The sequence below is a fragment of the Capra hircus genome, chromosome 5, assembly GCF_001704415.2.
Source record: "Capra hircus breed San Clemente chromosome 5, ASM170441v1, whole genome shotgun sequence".
NCBI classification, from domain to species: domain Eukaryota; kingdom Metazoa; phylum Chordata; class Mammalia; order Artiodactyla; family Bovidae; genus Capra; species Capra hircus.
In genome coordinates, this window is record NC_030812.1 from 98,044,549 (window position 1) to 98,064,702 (window position 20,154).

Consider the following 20,154-nt stretch of genomic DNA (forward strand, 5'->3'; position numbering starts at 1 on the left):
CTAGACTGGATGAAGCACAAGCTGGAATCAAGATTGCCAGGAAAAATATCAATAACCTCAGATATGCAGAAGACACCCTATTTATGGCAGAAAGTGAAGAAGAACCGAAAAAGTTGGCTTAAAACTCAACATTTAGAAAAGTAAGATCATGGCATCCAGTCCTATCACTTCATGGCAGATAGATGGGGAAACAATGAAAACAGTGACAGACTTTACATGTTTGGGCTCCAAAATCACTGCAGATGGTGACTGCAGCAATGAAATTAAAAGACGGGTTGCTCCAGAAGAAAAGCTATGACCAAGCTAGACAGCATATTAAAAAGCAGAGACATTACTTCACCAACAAAGGTCCATCTAGTCAAGGCTATGGTTTTTCCAGTAGTCATGTATGGACGTGAGTTGGACTATGAAGAAAGCTGAGCACTGAAGAATTGATGCTTTTGAATAAGTCCCTTGGACTGCAAGGAGATCCAACCAGACCATTCAAAAGGAAATAAGTCCTGAATATCCATCGAAAGGACTGATACTGAAGCTAAAACTCCAACACTTTGGCCACTGGATGTGAAGAACTGATTCATTGGAAAAGAATCTGATGCTGGGAAAGATGGAAGGCAAAAGAATTGGGTGGCAGACAATGAGATGGTCAATAGCATCATCGACTCAATTGACATGAATTTAAGCAAACTTGGGGGATAGTGGAGGACAGAAGAGAGTGGTGTGCTGAAGTTCATGGGGTTGCAAAGAGTCAGACACAAGTTAGGGACTGAACACCACTAACAACATGTACACACGTATGTATATATACACATACGTGTTTAGGTATATATACTTATATATGTATGTATGCATTAATAGTATATATATGAAAGTTATCTCTCTGTGGTTTCAGTTTATATGATACAGCACAATTAAGTCCACTCAAATGAAATGATTAAGAAGTTTTATTTTTTCTCCTTTTTTCTTCCACCCACTACTTACAACCATATTTTATAACAAATTATTAACTTTTGGAAAAAATTCAGAAAGTGATTCTGTTATCCCATCATTTGTTTCTTAAAACTCTGGCTATTTGTTATCACTGAATTTACTATTTTTAAGTTATTAGATGATGTTAGAACCTAACATTTATTCCATCAAAAAGGGAAATATTCTGCGCAATGAGAGGCGGAAGTACTGTGGTTTGTGAGGTGCTTTTTCAACAGAAAGATGAGATTAGAAAAACACCTATCATATCTTTCTTCAGGGATCAAAATTGACTGGAAATCACTAGTGTCATTTCTAAATGGGGAACTCAGGATATGTCCTTTTTTTTTTCAGGAGGCTCTTATCCACAAGAATTAGGATCTTCTTTCTCTGATCAGGTGTGTATCTGTGTGTGTGTCTCTGTGTGTTTCCAACAGCTACTGCTCAAGATATAAGAACTCTTGAGGTTTTAACCTCAAGAAAGTTTCTAAAAATATTTATGCTGTAAGGTAATTCTAGTTGTTCCTTAAGTGTTTGAATTGGCTTGCTGAAGGCAAGGATACTTATTACTTCTGGGGTATATTCTTTTTCACTTTATTTAACGGTGGACAAGTAGGATATACTTATTGAAGAATCAGAAGTTATGATGTTGTTATAAGATTAAGTCTTCAAATAAAGCTAAAAAAATAAATCTTACTTTTGGGACTAGAGAACTGAATTTCAATTCAAAATTTCACACACGAGTTTTCTACTCTTGTGCAAGTCACTTACTCTATGTGACATATAACATTACTTGAAAAAAAGGAAACAAATTATTTTCATTGTTTCCAACAATCATGATAAAATATAAAACAACTTTAAAAAAAATCTAGGCATTATGCATATTTATTCAACACATTTTGTCTGAGAGCGATGCTAGACAATGTTAAGATATTAATATATAAACAAATGTGAGATTAGTTTTGTTAATAATGATGATGGTGATAACTTGTAAGTGATGGCAATGATATGGACAGAAGCTCAAAAAAAGCATACTAGGAAAAATCATTCATTAAAGTTTATATATCCTACCCAGATCTACCTTGCAAAGAATGTAGTTATTGCTGTAGCCTAGTGTAGGTGAATTAAAAGCAACTATTACAGTTTTTAACAGTTTGAAATGATTTTTAAAAATTTTCTATTAAGGGAAAATTTAAAGGTTAATGTTACTTGAATTTATATGAATTCTCACTTCCATTCTTCCCTTTTTTAAATATCTGCATGCATGAACCTTTTCTATATTCTCACTTTTCTAATGTAAATATATCAACTTACCACAAGGAGAGAAAACTAGAAAAAAAAATCCCATTTTTATTTTATTCAGGAACCTTTTCTAAAAAAATGAAGACTCTGAATTCATCTTTGATGTAGATAAGCAGTCATAATTATACAGTGAGATTGGTCTGAGATAGGTGGGCTCATCATGGTATAGGTACGTACTTCCCGTATAAATGGAGTTTACTATTTCTGTATAATTTTAAAATAACCAGAATTTGATACAAACATACAAGTCACAGAAAAGCAATTTACTTTGAATCACTTATGTTCATATTGTATTTTAAATCAAGGCTTCAAAAACTTGAAAGCTTTTTTCCCGCTTCATTAAGTAACAAAGTAATGTATCTCAGAATATGAGGCAGCCTAAAATAATAACAGCTTTAGGATTTGGAGTTAGAATAGAATTTTAATGAAGCTTTTACCAGTCTCTAGTTTTAAGATCTGGGACACTCCACAGCCTCTATGGACTTAAGTTTCCTTTTCTAGTAAATAGAGATTTTTTAAAAAAATGTCATATTTACCTTAATGGATCTCTATGATAGTCAACTCAAGTGACATAAATTTGAAAATGCTTATTAAACTAAAAGTATTATAAATCACTTATAAGTGGTAGTATAATATTAAGTAAGCAGTATGACTTTGGCCACCTCTAAGACTTAGTTTCTTCAACCATAAAATACTTTTACTTTATTCACACATTTAATAACAAAGTTTGCTACGTTGCATATTATGTGAAAGTCTTTGTCGTTCATTCATGTCTGACTCTTCGTGATCCTATGGACTGTAGCCCACCAGAATCCTCTGTCCATGGAGTTCTCCAGGCAGGTTGCCATTTTCTTCTCCAGGGGGTCTTTCTGACCCAGGGATCAAACCCAGGTCTCCCTCATTGCAGGCAGATTCTTTACCATTTGAGAAAATCATGTTTTAGTTTAATTCTAGGTGTAAAAGGTAACTCATACTAACATCTCATTTATAAAGAGGCTTTTATATATTCAGTAATGATTACAATTCAAAAAGAAAGAAAAAATGATTCTTCACTTGCTTTGTTCAGAGGCAAGAGTCTTTGCTTATCTTTATCCTAAAATTTTAGAGCTTATTTTATTCTTTGTAAGTCCTTCACTATAAACAATATTAGATACACTAGTATATACTCTTTACTACCTGATTTACATTATTGACACTAGATGTATATTATTTACTTTCACCTTTTAAATGATCCACACCAGACTGTGTTAATATTCTTTGTCTTCCTTCATCCAAACCCCTCCCCTTTTCTTTCTCTTTCTTTCTTCTTGCAATTTGTGAAGTTATTAACTTAGTAAATGTGGCTCTGTGAATCAAACAAATGTCTGACTCCAGTCTTTTTCATGATACACTGTCTTTATTTTAATGTTATATTTCATTACAACACATTAGTACTTTAATAGTATATAGGATCTTGTTAGAGATATTTTGCCATAGTATAAATATATTTTTGTTTATATCAGTTCAGTTCAGTTCAGCTGCTCAGTTGGGTCCAACTCTTTGCAACCCCATGGACTGCAGCACGCCAGGCCTCCCTGTCTATCACCAACTCCCAGAGTTTACTCAAACTCATGCCCATTGAGTTGGTGATGCCATCCAACCATCTCATCCTCTGTTGTCCCCTTCTCCTTCCAACTTCAATCTTTCCCAGCATCAGGGTCTTTGCAAATGAGTCAGCTCTTCGCATCAGGTGGCCAAAGTATTGGAATTTCAGTTTCAGCATCAGTCCTTCCAGTGAATATTCAGGACTGATTTCCTCTAGGATGGACTGGTTGGATCTCCTTGCAGTCCAAGGGACTCTCAAGAGTCCTCTCCAACACCATAGTTCAAACTCCTCTCCAACACCATAGTTCAAAAGCATCAATTCTTTGGCCCTCAGCTTTCCTTATAGTCCAACTCTCACATCCATACATGACTACTGGAAAAACCATAACTTTGACTAGACAGACCTTTGTAGGTTGGTCATAACTTTTCCTCCAAAGAGTAAACGTCTTTTAATTTCATGGCTGCAGTCACCATCTGCAGTGATTTTGAAGCCCCTAAAATTAAAGTCTGCCACTGTTTTCACTGCTTCTCCATCTATTTGCCATGAAGTGATGGGACCAGATGCCATGTCCTTTGTTTTCTGAATGTTGAGCTTTAAGTCAACTTTTTCACTCTCCTCTTTCACTTTCATCAGGAAGCTCTTTAGATCTTCTTCACTTTCTGCTATAAGAGTGGTGTCATCTGCATATCTGAAGTTATTGATATTTCTCCAAGCAATCTTGATGCCAGCTTGTGCTTCATTCAGCCCAGCATTTGTTTATATCACAAAGTATAAAAGCCATAAGGTAATACAAAATAAAAGTAATTTGATGTTATGTTTTAAAAAGGATATGAATGGAACTGACAACTTAAATTTTAAACATTTATGAGCTGAGTGGCAGAAAGGCCATGACATACTGGCTTGGACTGTTTTTCTCCACAGATGAGTGAATCTCATACTTATGCCAGTGAACAAGTAAAGTCTCGTGCTTCTAGACAATGGCAAAAGAGAACATGTGCATTAACCACAAGCCAACGTGGAAAAAACCGTAAGTCCTATGTTCCATTTGTCTCTCAGTGTACTGAGGTGAACCTTAGAAATTGTGACTAAATTGATGATAAGCATTCAGTTTACTTTACCTTCATGAAGAAAGCAGAAATGAGATTCTCTTTCATATGCTATATGATCTTCCCTGGTAGCTCATATCCTATTGAAATATATAATAAAATTTAGCAGAAACTGTTGTGTTTAGAATCTTTTCATGCCCTAAAAATGATGAAATCATCATGATAATGAAGACAGTAATTTATAAGGGATTGCTGAACAGCTAGACTTGTGTGTGTGTGTGTTCAGGTACTCTTTGCAACCCCATGAACTGTAGTCTGCCAGGAACCTCTGTCCATGGAATTTTCTAGGGAAGAATACTGGAGTGGGTTGCTCCAGGGATCCAGGGGATCTTCCTAAGCCAGGGATCAAATCTGAGTCTCCTGCATTGGCAGACAGATTCTTTATCACTGAGTCACCTAGGAAGCCATGAAAAACTAGCCTTAAGGAGAAGTAAATAGAAATGGAAAACAGGAGGGAAATATCAAATTTCCTTCAGTTCAGTTATGTCCTTAAACATTATGGAGGAGATGACTTGAACGCTATTCACAGAAATGTTTCTGGGTGGTGAAGAAGGTATGCTCTCTTAACCAATCCGGAATATGGTGAAAAATAAAGCCTGAGATAGCTTACACAAAAGGAAAAACAGCAGGTTACTTTCACTTATAAATTTTGATTAAATGTTAAAAATAGGTTATCAAATAACATCATTTTACAATGATTAATTATAGGAATGAAACTGCACTATGTAATAATCAAAGTGGGAAGATTGTATGATAGTATACATAATGCTGAAAAGGTTTCAGATAAAAATAGATATGAATCCTTAATTAAAAAAAACTTAATTTTAGAAACCTCTAAAATATAAGTACTGTCTTTAATATATTTTTTTTCTAAAGCTACCATTATGCTTATGGCTAAATGGCAGCAGCATTTTCACTGTAGTTAGAAAAAGAGAAGAATTTTCATTATTATTACTGTTGAGTAATATTGATTGTTTTGCCAGTGTTAACATGAATTAACAAAAAAGGAAGAGGTAAATGATATAAAATTGGAGTTAAAGGCAAAATTAATATTATTTGAAAAAATATGTGACTTAAAATATTTTTTAAGCCTTCACCTAAAATATTACAAACAATAAGGGTATCTAGTAAGTGGACTTGATTGAAAATAAGACAAAAATCAATTGCCTTACTAACTACAAAAACAAGGAAAATGTGGTGAAAAGCAAATGCTATATACATAAAGCAAAATATCAGAAAAGAATAGCAGCACGCTTTTAAATTGAAAACCCTAGAAATAAACTTACTCCTTTAAAATTGTACTGATGAACATAAAATAAGACATGTAATAGAAATAAGAACTATTCAAGGATAAAATACAGTTTAAAAATGTAAATTATCTCTCCATATTAAAGGAGAAAGGGATGACAGAGGATGAGATGGTTGGATGGCATCACCAACTTGATGCACTTGAGTTTGAGCAAGCTCCGGGTGTTGGTGATGGACAGGGAAGCCTGGCAAGCTGCATGTAGTCCATGAGATCACAGGCACGACTGAGTGAATGAACTGAATGGAATTTATACATTTAGTGTAATGCTATGGAAAAACCATTGTATCATATTTTTAAACTGACAGGTTCTTGGAAAGCTGCTATTAAAATTCTTAAGGTACATACGGGGCTTCCCTAGTGGCTCAGACGATAAAGAATCAGCCTGCTAATGCGGAAGACCTGGGTTCACTCCCTGGGTTGGGAAGATTTCCTGGAAGAGAGCATGTCAACTCTATCTAGTATTCTTGCCTGGAGAGTCCCCATGGTCAGAGGAGCCTGCTGGGCTACAGTCCATGGGGTCGCAGAGTCTGACAGGACTGAGCGACTAAGCACAAGGCACATATGAAATGTAATGATAGGGAAAATCATCCGGAAAATGAACTATAATATTATATTGTGTGCACTAACAAATACTCAAGTATTTTACATATTAGAAAAGTTTACATATGTTTAAATGGAAACATAGACTTAAAAGTATAGGAATAAATGCAGGTACAAATTAGAATATATTATATGCTAAAGGTAGTGTTTCATATCAATGAGAACACATTGATTTATTGAGCAAATAAGTTAGAAATAGTGTCCACTTGGAAAATAAATTTTTTATAAGTTTAACTCCTACGTAACTTAGTAAACAGACACATACACACACACACACACACACACACACACACACACACACACACACACCCCTACCAGATAAACCAAATACAAAAGGAAACCACAAGATATCACAAAGGAACATGGGCATAACATATTTTATAAACTCAGAATAATGAAGGCACTTTTATTCATATCAGAAAAAGCATAAGCCATAAAGAAATGTTTGATTAAGTCAACCATTACCCATTTTGACATCCCAAAAGTATCATATGTAAAGTTAAAACAAATGTTATCTGGGACATGTATTTGCAAAGCATGTGGCATGATGTGAACTAATAATTTTAACCTGAAAAGAAAGAGACCAGACATAGACATCTCAGAGAAATTTTTTTTTAAAAAAGCATTGTTTAACCTCATGAAAAAATGTTTAATCTTATTCATAACAGGAAAAGGAAAGTTAGATTTTAAAAATAATATTTTGTATCATATATATATATTTAAAATGTAGAGAAATAGAAATATTTGGTGTGAAGGAAACTGTGAGGAAACAGGCTTTTGAATTTATTTTTGGTGCTACATAAATTGGTGTGACTTCTTTGGACTGAAACTTTTAATCATTACAAAAATTGAAAAAGCATGTGCCCTTTGATTAATTTCTCCTAGGCAAGTACTCAAAAAACATGCACAGATATGTGTGAAATATTACTCATATCGTTATATCTAAAAGCAAAAACTAATAAATCATTTAGGTGTGTACTGGAAAAAAATAAACATCTGCCAATAATTAGATTTTGCCTGTATACTGATGAAACACAATGCAAGAAGCTAATTTTTAAAAAGATGACAAATTTTTAAGACATAATATGGAGTAATCACCAGGATATTTTTTTAATGTTTCCAGCATATTTTGTGTACTTCCTTGAACATGTGTTTTTAAAAGAAAGTTGAAGGAAACTGTCTGTATTTCTTATTACATCTGTGTGAAAATTTTTAAATTTTTAAAATGATAACTGAGATTTATTCTAATGGAAGAAGGGGACTAGGGAACTTGAAGAAAGGAATAAGAATGGATATTACATTTTTATACCCTTATTGTTAAATAATTTACAAAATACTTGTTTTACCTTTCCTGAGAAAAATAATCACAGAGAACTGATATCAACCCTCCCCCCTCAATTAAAAACACTTCTAATATTTAAGTTAAATGGAAAGATAACAGAACCTTTTCTCATATTTCTCACTCTTGTTTTTGTCTTTGACAGCATCTCCATTTGTCCTTGCCAGATCCATTGCTATAGCCATGGGGATTCGTTTCATTGGAATGGTAATAATATGCAGTGCCATGATCATAACTTGTAAGTGATAATAGAAAAAATAATTAGCAGCAATATTTATCTAACCATTGTAATGCATTAATTTGACTAGTATTCAGAGGCACAGAAATATAAACTAGTAATATTGAGTATATTTTTTATTGAGCTTATACTTTTGCTTAGACTATCATTACTAACAATATAAACTCTTTCAATAACTATGATTATTTTAATAGCATTATTCAACCAAGAAGCTCCAATTTCTTTGAAAGGTAAGTGAAAATTTTCTGATATTTTGGTGCACAAACTGCATGCATCTATACATGGGTATAGGAACACATCTAATGGCATGAACAAGAAAGTGAATACAAAAATGATTAATTCTCCTCCATAATTCACTGTAGATATATTTATTTATAATGAGGAAGTACTTGTGAAAAGTGAAAGACATCTTTTCAGCATCCCTCCCTGTATAAATCTGTAGAGATATGTCCTTGGGCAGGATCATAATGAGTTAATTAACTTGAATTTTACAGTTGAAATAAAAAAGGTATTTAACCTGTCCAGATAAAATCTGCTCTTATGTTCAGACCGGCTTCTTTACCCAGGTGGCACTAGTGGTAAAGAACCCAACTGCCAATGCAGGAGACATAAGAGAGATGCAGGTTAGATCCCTGGGGTGGGAAGATCCCTGGAGGAGGGCATGGCAACTCTCTCCAGTATTCTTGCCTAGAGAATCCCATGGAAGGAGGAGCCTGGCAGGCTACAGTCCATGGAGTCACAAAGAGTCAGACACAACTAAAGAAACTGAGCATGCGCACACACATAATGTTCAGACATGCAGAATTAACAATGTATTCTACCTTTCTAGAAAATTACTGTGGTCCATGTCCTAAAAACTGGATATGTTATAGAAATAACTGCTACCAATTTTTTAATGAGAGCAAAAACTGGTACCAGAGCCAAGCTTCTTGTATGTCTCAAAATTCCAGTCTCCTGAAGATATACAACAAAGATGACCAGGTTGAGTATTTGTTTTAATTCCCCTTTCTATATTTAGTCTTAACATATGAACTGACTCACTGGAATATGAACCTGAAACACAAGAGAGGCACTAAGACTCAGATATAACAAACCCAAATCTTTCTGCATTAGAAATAAGAAAGCACAGAAATTTCAGGTATTTTGTATGTGGTGTTTAAGTCAGAATTATGCTAGTGGAGAGAATGCATTCCCCCAAGTGTTGGGGGAAATGGTTAAATGACTATGGCCTTGCGTTTATGAAATTCTGAACTCTGATTTTATTTGGGGTTTCAAACAGGATTTCTTCAAATTGGTAAAGTCGTATCATTGGATGGGACTAGTACAAGTTTCCACAAACGGTTCCTGGCAGTGGGAAGATGGCTCCATTCTCTTGCCCAACCTGTAAGTTTCCTTACCAATTGGAAGGAAATGTAATATTGTATTTCATGTAATATTGCAACAAGGACTACCTATCTTCTGACTTCATTATATACTTGGAATTTGAAGCCCCCTGTACATCTTAGAATTGATCTGGGATGGCCTCATTTCTGTGTTACCCAAGGTTTTACTTTTAACAAAAAAAGATTTTACTCTCTGGAAATAATCTCATTTCAATATTTTTCAGGCTGCAAGTGCAAAATTTCATTTTTGCTAAAAGCAAAACAACTAGCACACCCAAGTTCTGTTTCTGAATATTATTATTTGTTGAGTGTGACTCGGTTTCCAGGAACTATGCAGAAATAACTACAGAGATTAATAAGGCTTAGAGTCTTCAAAAGCTTCACACTTCAGAGATATAGATATAAATGAATGAAGTGTAATCCAGTGTAATCAGTACCCTCCTGAAATGTGATGAGAGTAGGTGGGGAAAGCAAACACAGAAATTGAAGAAGTGAGAAAAATTGAGGCTTTAATGTACATAGATTGAGACCAACTAAAAGCAGTTACTAAAAAAATCTTGATTTTTTCCCCTACAATGGCTAGTTTTTGCTATATTAACAAAGTTTGTTCTTTTGTCTTTTTAAATACATATACTATCAAACCTTGTACTTTACATTTTCTCAATTTCACACTGATGTAGAATCATTACTCTTTCTTCAACTTTCAATTTCCTGCTGGTTCCTAGTAGAAAACAAACCACCATTTGTTACATTAATTATATAACTACAAAATATTCAAGATCCTAGGACAAAATAGATATATAGATATAGAAATCTCTACACGGACTACCAGGCTTCCCAGGTAGCACTACTGGTAAAAAATCTGCCTGCTAGTGCAGGAGACTTAAGAGACTTGGGTTCAGTCCCTGAGTTGGGACGATCCGCAGGAGGAGAGCACGGCAACCCACTCCAGTATTCTTGCCTAGAGAATCTCATAGACAGAGGAGCCTGGCGGGCTATAGTTCATGGGTTTGTAAAGAGTCAGAGAGGAATGATATGACTTAGCATGCATGCACACACACTTGGATATGTATATTAGAGGATTTCACAGTTTATTTTTATATTTTTACTGAGAAAAATTGCATATATCTGAAGAAGATTGTTTATTTTTGCACAAAACGAGACATCTGCCAACTTCTAAATTGAATTCTGAATTCATTTCTAAGTATTTGTTTTAATTTTTTTCTTTCATTTTGACTCACATACGTAGATGAAAAGATTTCAGACTTTTCAAATTAACAAATTTTTAATGTACAAAAAATAGTGACAAAATTTATAATAGAATGCAATTTTTACTGTTATTATCTTAGTTGGCTGTATTTTGCATATCTATGAATTAAGAAAGAACACACATGGTCCTAAAATCTTCTAAAATGATATTATTTCAGTGTCTATATTTAAATATTATTTCATGTTTGTATTTCTACATTAATAAAGCTGTGAATATAATTTGTCCTTGTCTCTAATCTAGACTAACAGTGGTTGAAATGCAGAATGGAACCTGTGCAGTCTATGGCTCAAGTTTTAAAGCTTATACAGAAAATTGCTTAACTCCAAACACATACATCTGCATGCAGAGAACTGTGTAAAAGCTTATAGTTAATAAAATATGAAGTATTCAAAGACTCAAAAGCCATTCGCCATACACTTCTTGAAGAAAACTTCAGAAGAAACTTCTATATAGTAACTAAATTTTTCCATGTATAGCACATAAAAATTTTTTGCAGGGAATAAAAACTAATAGATAAAAACAAAAAGGTACACATATACAATGGAGTAATACTCAGCCATAAAAAAGAACAAAACAATACCATTTGTTGGGCCTAGATGGGCCTAGAGATTGTTATACTGAATGAAGACAGAGAAAGAAAATTATTGTATGAAATAGCTTATTTTGGAATGTAAATAATAAATGACATAAATGAACTTATCTACAAACTAGAAAGAGAATTACAGACCTAGAAAATGAATTTATGGTTACCTGGGAGTGGAAGGATACTTAATGGAGCTTGGGATTAACATGTACACACTGCTATATTTAGAATAAATAACCAACAAGAATCTACTGGTTGAAAAAATGGAAAGGGGACAAGAGAATGATATAGATGAGATGTGATTGGCCATGTGTTGATAATTTTTCAAGCTAATTGGTGACTCCATGGGGATTTATTACACTATTTATTCCAGTTTTGTGTATGTTTGAAATTTTCCATAATAAAAAGGTTTTTAAAATTTGTTTTAAAAATTAAAGCTTGGTGGAGGGTATATGAGATTTCATTTAATTTTCTATATTTGAAATTTTCAAAGTGAAAGTTGAAAAATCAATAAATACACCCTCAAATCTTCAAAATTCCTCTACGAATTTAATAAAGCATATGACATGTTTGACAGAAGTTGAATTATTCCTTGGAATAAGAATATGGCACTAATTGCTACAAAACTTAGAATATAAATAGTTGAATTTGAAGGAGACTTACAAGGCTTCTAGGGAAAAAGAACTCTACGCCTGAGTTGAAACCTGTAGAATGGCTATAAGCTGTCTGGGAAAATCATTTAGGGTACCAGAATTCTTGGCAAATGAAATACTACATGCCAACATGTAGCTGTTAGAAGAGTCCGTGACTAGGGAAAGCCGGTTTGGTGGAAGCAGAGTGATAGAGAACACGAGGAACATAAGATGTGGCGGAGAGAGAAGCAGAGTAATAACTAGTAATAACTTTTTATTTTATTCTCTATTCTCAGGGCAATTACTCTTTGTGTGTTTTATGAAGGGCATTAAGAAGTGGGCTGAACAGCATTTTAGGTGGAAATTAGTATAAAATACCATGGGGAAAACTATTTATTTTCTACATAGCCAATCAAGGGCTGAGGAATGTCTTAGATCAACTTAAGTTTTTAAATCATTGCCTGAATTTGTATAATAGGCACCACCCAGAATTAAGGAAATGGCAACCCACTCCAGTATTCTTGCCTTAGCTACAGTCCATGGGGTCACAAGAGTCAGACACGATTTAGTGACTAAGCCACCACCAACATTCAGGCATGTTTGCATTAAGATTTTATTAAAATTTTAAGTCATAAAAAGCATACAAAAAAGCACATATGTTAGCTTTGGAGAAATTAAGAAATTTAAATTGGGCTACTGAAACTAACAACAAAGAAGTTTTATGATATAGTGTATACAGTTTAGAGAAAGCACTGCTAAACGAACAATGGTAAAAACACTGTGGAAACTTAGAATTTAGTGAAAATGAAAACCCTAAGAGTAAAGCAACCACAGAAACTAGCTTTCATTCTGAGGGTTTTTAATAATCTTGGGGAACCTTAGTTTCTGTTTTAATGGTTGTGAAACAAGCCATAGAGTTCAGGGGCCACCTAACTAAAGGATTATATACAAGTTTTCTTTCTAAACCTGGGACCTTCAAAGGCTGCAATCTCATATTGTTGTTGTTGTTTAGTCAATAAATCATTTCCAACTCTTTTGCAACCCACGGACTATAGCCTGCCATGCTCCTCTGTCCATGGGATTTCCCAGGTAAGAACTCTGGAATGGGTTGCCATTTTCTTCTCAGGGAGTCTTTCAGACCCAGGACCAAACCTGCGTTTCTTACATCTCCTGCACTGGCAGACAGGTTCTTCACCATGAGCCACCAGGGAAGCCCAATCTCATATACTGAATAAGAAATAAAACTTGTATTTCAGGAAATAGTAACAATGACCCTTGCTAGTGAAAAAAATCAGAATATGTCACCCCAAATATGCCTCTTTGATATGAAAACCATTTTGAGCTAAAAATAATTAAGAAGTAACTTGAAATCACTACCTCAAATATATCTGCACCCTATTTTCATAGCATGGTGATTCAAAAAACCAAGACATGGATACGACCCAAGTGTCTGTCAACCATCAAACAAATGAGTGCATAAAGAAAGTGTGATACATAAACAAGGGAATACTATTCAGGTATAGAGTGGAAGGAAATCTTATCATTTGCAACAACATCAGTGGACCTGGAATAAGCCAGACACAGACAAACACTATATGATCTCAGTTCTACGTGGAATCTAAAAAAGCCAAATTCATAGAAACAAAGAGTTGAAACATGGTTGCCAAGGCCTAGGGGGAGGGAAAATGGGAAGATGTTGGTCACAGGTACAAATTTCCAATTATAAGGTGAATATGAATAAAACAGATAACTAATGAGTAGATATCGTATAGCACAGGGAATTCTTAATACACTGTGGTGACCTGAAGGGAAGGAAGTCTAAAAGGAAGGGGATTTATGTATATGTGTGGCTGATTCATTTTACCCTCCAGTAGAGACTAACAACATTGTAAAGCAACTATACTCTAATAAAATTAATTTTAAAAAGTAAAATAAAAAATACATAAGATGAATAAGTTCTGGGGATTTGCTATATAAGTTGGTTGCTAAAAGAGTAAATCTGAAATATTTTCACACCATAACAAAAAAAAAATTGGTGATTATATGGAGTGATACATGTGTTAACTAAGCTTATTGTAGTACTCATTTTATAATATATGTGTCTAAAGCATCACATTTACACCTTAAATGTATACAACATTATGTGTCAATTATATCTCAATAAAACCTGTGAGAGAAAAAAAAAACTGTTGGTGGTTTCCTTTTATCATCTAAACAAAACAAAAAAACAAACGGAAACAGCAAATACAGAAAACAAAGTCTCTCTACTCTTCTTTTTTCCATGTAAAGTCAGGCTATAAACTCTCATTTGACTGGAAACAGACCCTTTTTGCCCACTGACAGCACCAGACAAATCTTAAATCTTATTTCTTTACTTTCCTCCCAGATATTTACCTTCCAACAGTTTGCTGCCCTGGGGAGCTTAAAATTGTTTATCTAATATCTCTCTACAGATTTATTGTCCTTTGTGATGCTACATAACCTGCACTTCTAAATCCTCACTTTGAACAACTCTTCCATTTAGGTTTCCCCCAAGTGATGTGCATTGCACGTGTTAGCAAACTTTGCAAATGATGTGCATTGCACGTGTTAGCAAACTTTTTCTCTTGTTAGTCAGTGTTTGATTCAAGAGACCCACGTGAAAACCTAAGATGGACAGTGGTCAAGTTTTGTCTTCCCTGCACTAGTCTTGACCTCTGATGAAAAGAGAAAGTAAAAATCTCCATTAAGCATTTGTAATCACAAATCAGCCCTCTTTTTTAGTTTATATCCCAAAGCCTGCCTGACAGCGAAGCCCAAGAGTATTGTATTCAAAAATTTATTTAAAGTGTTCAAGGTGAATAATGGTCTGCCTACTAACAATACTAATATCTTCCAAAAGAAAGCAGCTTCAATCCACTTATCAAAAAATTTTGAAAAATTATCTTCCAGATTTCTTGGACAAAGACAAATATTTAAGAGGGGAAGTGGGGAATGATCTAAGAGGGGAAGAGAGAGAACAAATATGATAATATTTTAACATAGAAGTAGTCTGGATAAAGGATACATATGTAAGTGTGTGCATATACTTTTTCAGGTTTTTTTGTGTGTGTCAAAATGCAAAGCTAAAAGTAACAAACAAAAAAACCCTGCAGTCATCCTTGAAGTCCCTCTTTCTCTTTCATACCACATCTAATATATCAGTAAATCTGAACACTGCTCATATATACATCAGCCTTCATTTCTTATCATCTTTATTACTATCAGACCTGCTGCTATTGATGAATTGCCAAAAATTGATTTTCCTTAAAGATTTTTATTTTACCTTAATCTTTGAAAGGTATTTTTACTGGATATGAAATATTATTTTGGTAGGGTTTTTTTTTTTGTCATTTTCAAAGTGAAATAGCATTAAATTCTGCCTTCCCTTATTTCTGTTAACTGCTTGGATTACTGATGTTCTCTTTCTTTGGCTATTATCGGTATTTTTCTCTTCAACTTTGTTGTCAGTATTTTGACTATAATATGCCTTGTTATGGGCTTCCCTGGTGGCTCAGGGGTAAACAATCAGCCTGCAATGCAGGAGTCCCAAGAAACACAGGTTCCATCCCTGGGCCCAGAAAATCCCCTGGAGGAGGGCGTTGCAACCACTCCAGTATTCTTGCCTGGAGAATCCCATGGACAGGTTTGTGGGCAGCAGTCCATGGTCACAAAGAGTCAGACATGGCTGAAGAACTTGGCACATGTGCCTTGGTATGGTTTTGCTTTTGTTTATACTGACGTTTTGTTTTGTTGGGACGATGAGGGGCGAGTGGAGTGTTACTGGTTCCGTTCTTTTTCTACTCTTGCGTCAAGACTCTGGTTCCATATAAATTTGTCTTGTTGAGTGTGTGACCTATTTTGTTCTTCCATAGACCTGTTTTTCTTTTTCTACTTCATGTTGTCTCTGTGCTTGAGTTTGTGTATTTTTATATTGACCAGTCTTTGAGTTCACCAGTACTTTATTTTCCACTTCAAATTGATATTTAATTTATCCCCTGAGTTTGTTTTTTTTTAAATTTAATTTATTTATTTTGATTGGAGGCTAATTACTTTACAATATTGTGTTGGTTTTGCCATACATCAACATGAATCTGCTACTGGTGTACACGTGTTCCCAATCCTGAAACCCCTTCCCACCTCTCCCCATACCATCCCTCTGGGTCATCCCAGTGCACCAGCCCCAAGCATCCTGTATCCTGCATCGAACCTGGACTGGTGATTCATTTCTTATATGATATTATAAATGTTTCAATGCCATTCTCCAAAATCATCCCACCCTCTCCCTCTCCCACAGAGTCCAAAAGACTGTTCTATACATCTGTGTCTCTTTTGTTCTCTCGCATACAGGGTTATCGTTAATGGCTTTCTAAATTCCATATATATGTGTTAGTATACTGTATTGGTGTTTTTCTTTCTGGCTTACTTCACTCTGTATAATAGGCTCCAGTTTCATCCACCTCATTAGAACTGATTTAAATGTATTCTTTTTAATGGCTGAGTAATACTCCATCGTGTATATCCCCTGAGTTTTTAATTTCAGATATTACAGCTTTAGAATCTCCATTAGGTTGTTTTTGGAGACCAAAAAAAAAAATTCTGGTGATGTTCTTAACACATCTTAATTACATCTATTCTTGTCTATTTTTTTAATAATTTTTAAACACATTTATCATAGTATGGGCTTCCCTTGTGGCTCAGCTGGTAAAGAATCCACTTGCAATGTGGGACCTGGGTTCAATCCCTGGATTGGGAAGATCCCCTGGAGAAGGGAATGGCTACCCACTCCAGTATTCTGGCCTGGAGAATTCCATGGACTGTACATGACTAAGTGACATGGCTACTGGCTACTATCACAGTATAGAATTATTTAAAGTTCTAGTCTGGTAACACCACTTATGAACTGTTTGTGTATCTGACTTGTGTGTGTGTGTGTGTATAGATTGTTCTTGATTATTGCTAATATTTTCCTGCCTTTCTGGAAGTCTTGTGATTTTTTGATTGTATGTCAAATACCATGTATAAAACAACCACATTGGTCCAGATGATGTTAACTTTCACCATAAAGTGATTCATCTTTTAATTTTCTTTAAAGTGGATAGGCTGGGAATGTGTCACTTTAATTAGGGAATTAGAGGGATTAAGTTTGAGTAACACTTTAGTTGTGGGCTTCCCTGGTGGCTCAGGTGGTAAAGAATCTGCCAGCAAAACCCGGTTCAATCCCTGTGTTGGGAAGATGCCCTAAAGAAGAGAATGGCAACCCACTCCAGAATTCTTGCCTGGAGAATCCCATGGACAGGGGAACCTGGTGGGCTACAGTCCATTGGGTCCCAAAGAGTCAGATATAACTAAGTGACTGACACTTCCATTTTCACAGTTATTTTATCTCTGTAATCTATGAGAAAGTCAGTTCTTCTCTTATTTTCATTTCAATTACTTACCATCTTACTACACACAGCATCAAATTTTGGTAGATATCTTGAGGGTCTTACCAGTCATGTATGTGAGATCCTACTATTCTTGGACTTCCCTGGTGGTGCAGTGGATAGGAATCCACCTGCCAATTCAGGGGACACGGGTTTGATCCCTGGTCCAGGAAGATTCCACATGCCCTGGAGCAGCTGAGCCTGTGCACCACAACTATTGAGCCCACAGTCTAGAGCCTGCAAGCTACAACTACTGAAGCTTGTGTGCCTGAAGTCTGTGCTCCACCTCAAGAGAAGCTACCACAGTGAGAAGTTGGTGCACTGCAACTACACAATAGCCCCCACTCTCTGCAACCAGGGAAAGCCCATGTGCATCAGTGAAGACTCAGTACAACCAAAAATAAATAAAATAAATGTTTAAGACTCTACTATTCTTCAGCTTTGTCATCCCACCTCCACTTTTAAACAGTAAAATCTCCAATTCTTTGTGTGTGTGTTCTGAAGCTATGCCTTCCTTCTACTAAAGGACAAACTTGCTTTTAAACTTGTTTTTTAGCTATTCCCAGGCTCATTGTCACAGGTGTGACCTTGGTGCAGGTCTCCAATCTTGGTTCACTACTCCATCCATGGCTTCTATATACTGTTTTTTGTTTGTTTATTGCCAGGGTTCAGCCCCGGTGGATCCAGGGAATTCGAAGGGTGGACGGAGTCGGGGAGGAGAGATTTATTTAATTAGAAATCTAAGATTAGATTAGAAAAGAATAGTGTAGTAGGAAAATTAGTGGAGAAAAGAGGCTGAATAACTTGGGTTATGTGGAGAACTAATAAAACCTCAAGACAAGAGGTTTACACCATCTACGTTAGGCCACTGGCACCCATTTGAATAGCGGAGGGTGCCCCGCCTTGGGCTTCCTCTCACGTGGGTCTTAGAAGCCAGGGCAAGTAAGTAGACACGGCAAGCCTCCACGCCCCAGATGGGAATTCAGCCAGAAAATAGAGTAAAGAAGACACGGGGTGACCAAGCTGCTTTGGTGAGCGAGGCCCAATAACTTTATTTTTTAAAAGGACTTTTATACCTTTCCCACAAAGGATGTTGTGTACACTATCTTCTGGCCTTGGAGGCCTGTGAAACATTTTAAGACCCTCTTTTGATAAAGGCTATTCAACCAGAAAACTTATTTTCCCTTGAAGTGTTTTTTCTTTATATTTCTAATCTATGTCAGCCTCAGAAAGTATCAAACAAAGTTACATTTTCAGGAAGCAAAGGTGCAGTAAGTTACAACGAAGAAAGAACCAATTAGCTCAAAAGTCTGATGTGGTTAGTTTCAAGGCTACACTTGTTTTTTCTTACATTCTAACTATGTTAACAAATGTGCTCCCAGGTGTACAGTGGATAAGAGATATGGGAACTTAGCAACAAGCATTGGCCCAATAATGAAATCCTACACCAGCACTACTCTAATAACTTTTAACTCTTTGAAAGGCTTTATGTTTTAGGCTTCCCGTGCCTCTCACAGTTGGGGGGCTGTAAACAATCACATGTGTAGTTGTAAAAGTCTGGGTAAGGCAAGTTAGAGAGCCATCAGAGGGGTTTTTGGATTGAAACACTCTTATTATGCCCAGGAGACTTATTATCTAAAAGCTCTAAATTAACTTTTCCCTAAAAAAAGGTGGTGGGGGGACAGCGCCCTGTTAATGTCAGAAGAGTAGGTGAAAAGCATAATATAGTCAAGCAGGCAGACTCTGATTTGGGGGTTAGATGCTCAGGAAATTCCAGGGGGAACTCCTGAAGCCTGATCCCCGCCTTTGTGTTTTGTCAGGCTTCCTTCTTCATGACCTTTGCCACGGGCAGGATCCCTCACGCTGACTCCCGGCAGTTTATAACTCTTTCTACTGGTTAGTCTTTGCTTCCTAAACAGTAGGAAAACTTTGGGAGGTTTCTCTTTTTTTCCCCCCTCAGAATCTTTTGACTTTCAAAGTCTTGTCTCAGTTTTATCTCAGACTTTAACAAATGGCTTGTGGGAAAGGTGACAATTTGAGGATCTTCAAATCTCTAATATTGTCATTTTAGTCTATGTAACCACTGAAAGCTTTTCAGGTTCTCTTTCTTTGGTCGTAGGCTGTCGGCTTTGGCCAAGATCTGATCCACACACACAAAAACAGTAGCAACAGTGACAAATTGATAACTAATCCTCCCTATTCTGGAATTTAAACTAATTTAATGTGGGAGATCTGGGTTCCATTCCTCTGTTGAGAAGATCCCCTGCAGGAGGGCATGGCAACCCACTCTAGTATTCTTGCCTGGAGAATCCCCATGGACAGAAGAATGTGGGCTACAGTTCATGGTGTTACAAAGAGTGGGACAAACTGAACAACTAAGCACAGTAATCCTTCTGTAGAC

General features: G+C 35.7%; 1 protein-coding gene across 2 annotated transcripts; it reads left to right on the forward strand.

Moving 5' to 3' along the window:
- On the forward strand, window positions 1,057–14,495 carry LOC102183941 (NKG2-D type II integral membrane protein). Of its 2 annotated transcripts, none has more exons than XM_018048485.1 (7): window positions 1,057–1,361; window positions 4,772–4,877; window positions 8,350–8,442; window positions 8,637–8,672; window positions 9,272–9,423; window positions 9,722–9,825; window positions 11,335–14,495. In XM_018048485.1, the coding sequence occupies exons 1-7, from the start codon at window positions 1,299–1,301 to the stop codon at window positions 11,450–11,452; spliced, it is 672 nt and encodes a 223-aa protein (XP_017903974.1). In that variant the 5' UTR covers window positions 1,057–1,298; the 3' UTR covers window positions 11,453–14,495. The 2 variants fall into 2 exon arrangements, with proteins under 2 accessions (XP_017903974.1, XP_005680899.2); XM_005680842.3 differs by lacking the exon at window positions 1,057–1,361 and adding an exon at window positions 4,510–4,634.

Excerpts from the sequence above, each read along its gene's own strand:
- LOC102183941 (XM_018048485.1), top strand. The coding sequence starts at position 1,299 with ATGTCCTTTTTTTTTTCAGGAGGCTCTTATCCACAAGAATTAGGATCT. Across the intron at positions 1,362-4,771 it reads GATCTTCTTTCTCTGATCAG|ATGAGTGAATCTCATACTTA; the intron begins GTGTGTATCTGT and ends TTTTCTCCACAG. Across the intron at positions 8,673-9,271 it reads AGCTCCAATTTCTTTGAAAG|AAAATTACTGTGGTCCATGT; the intron begins GTAAGTGAAAAT and ends CTACCTTTCTAG.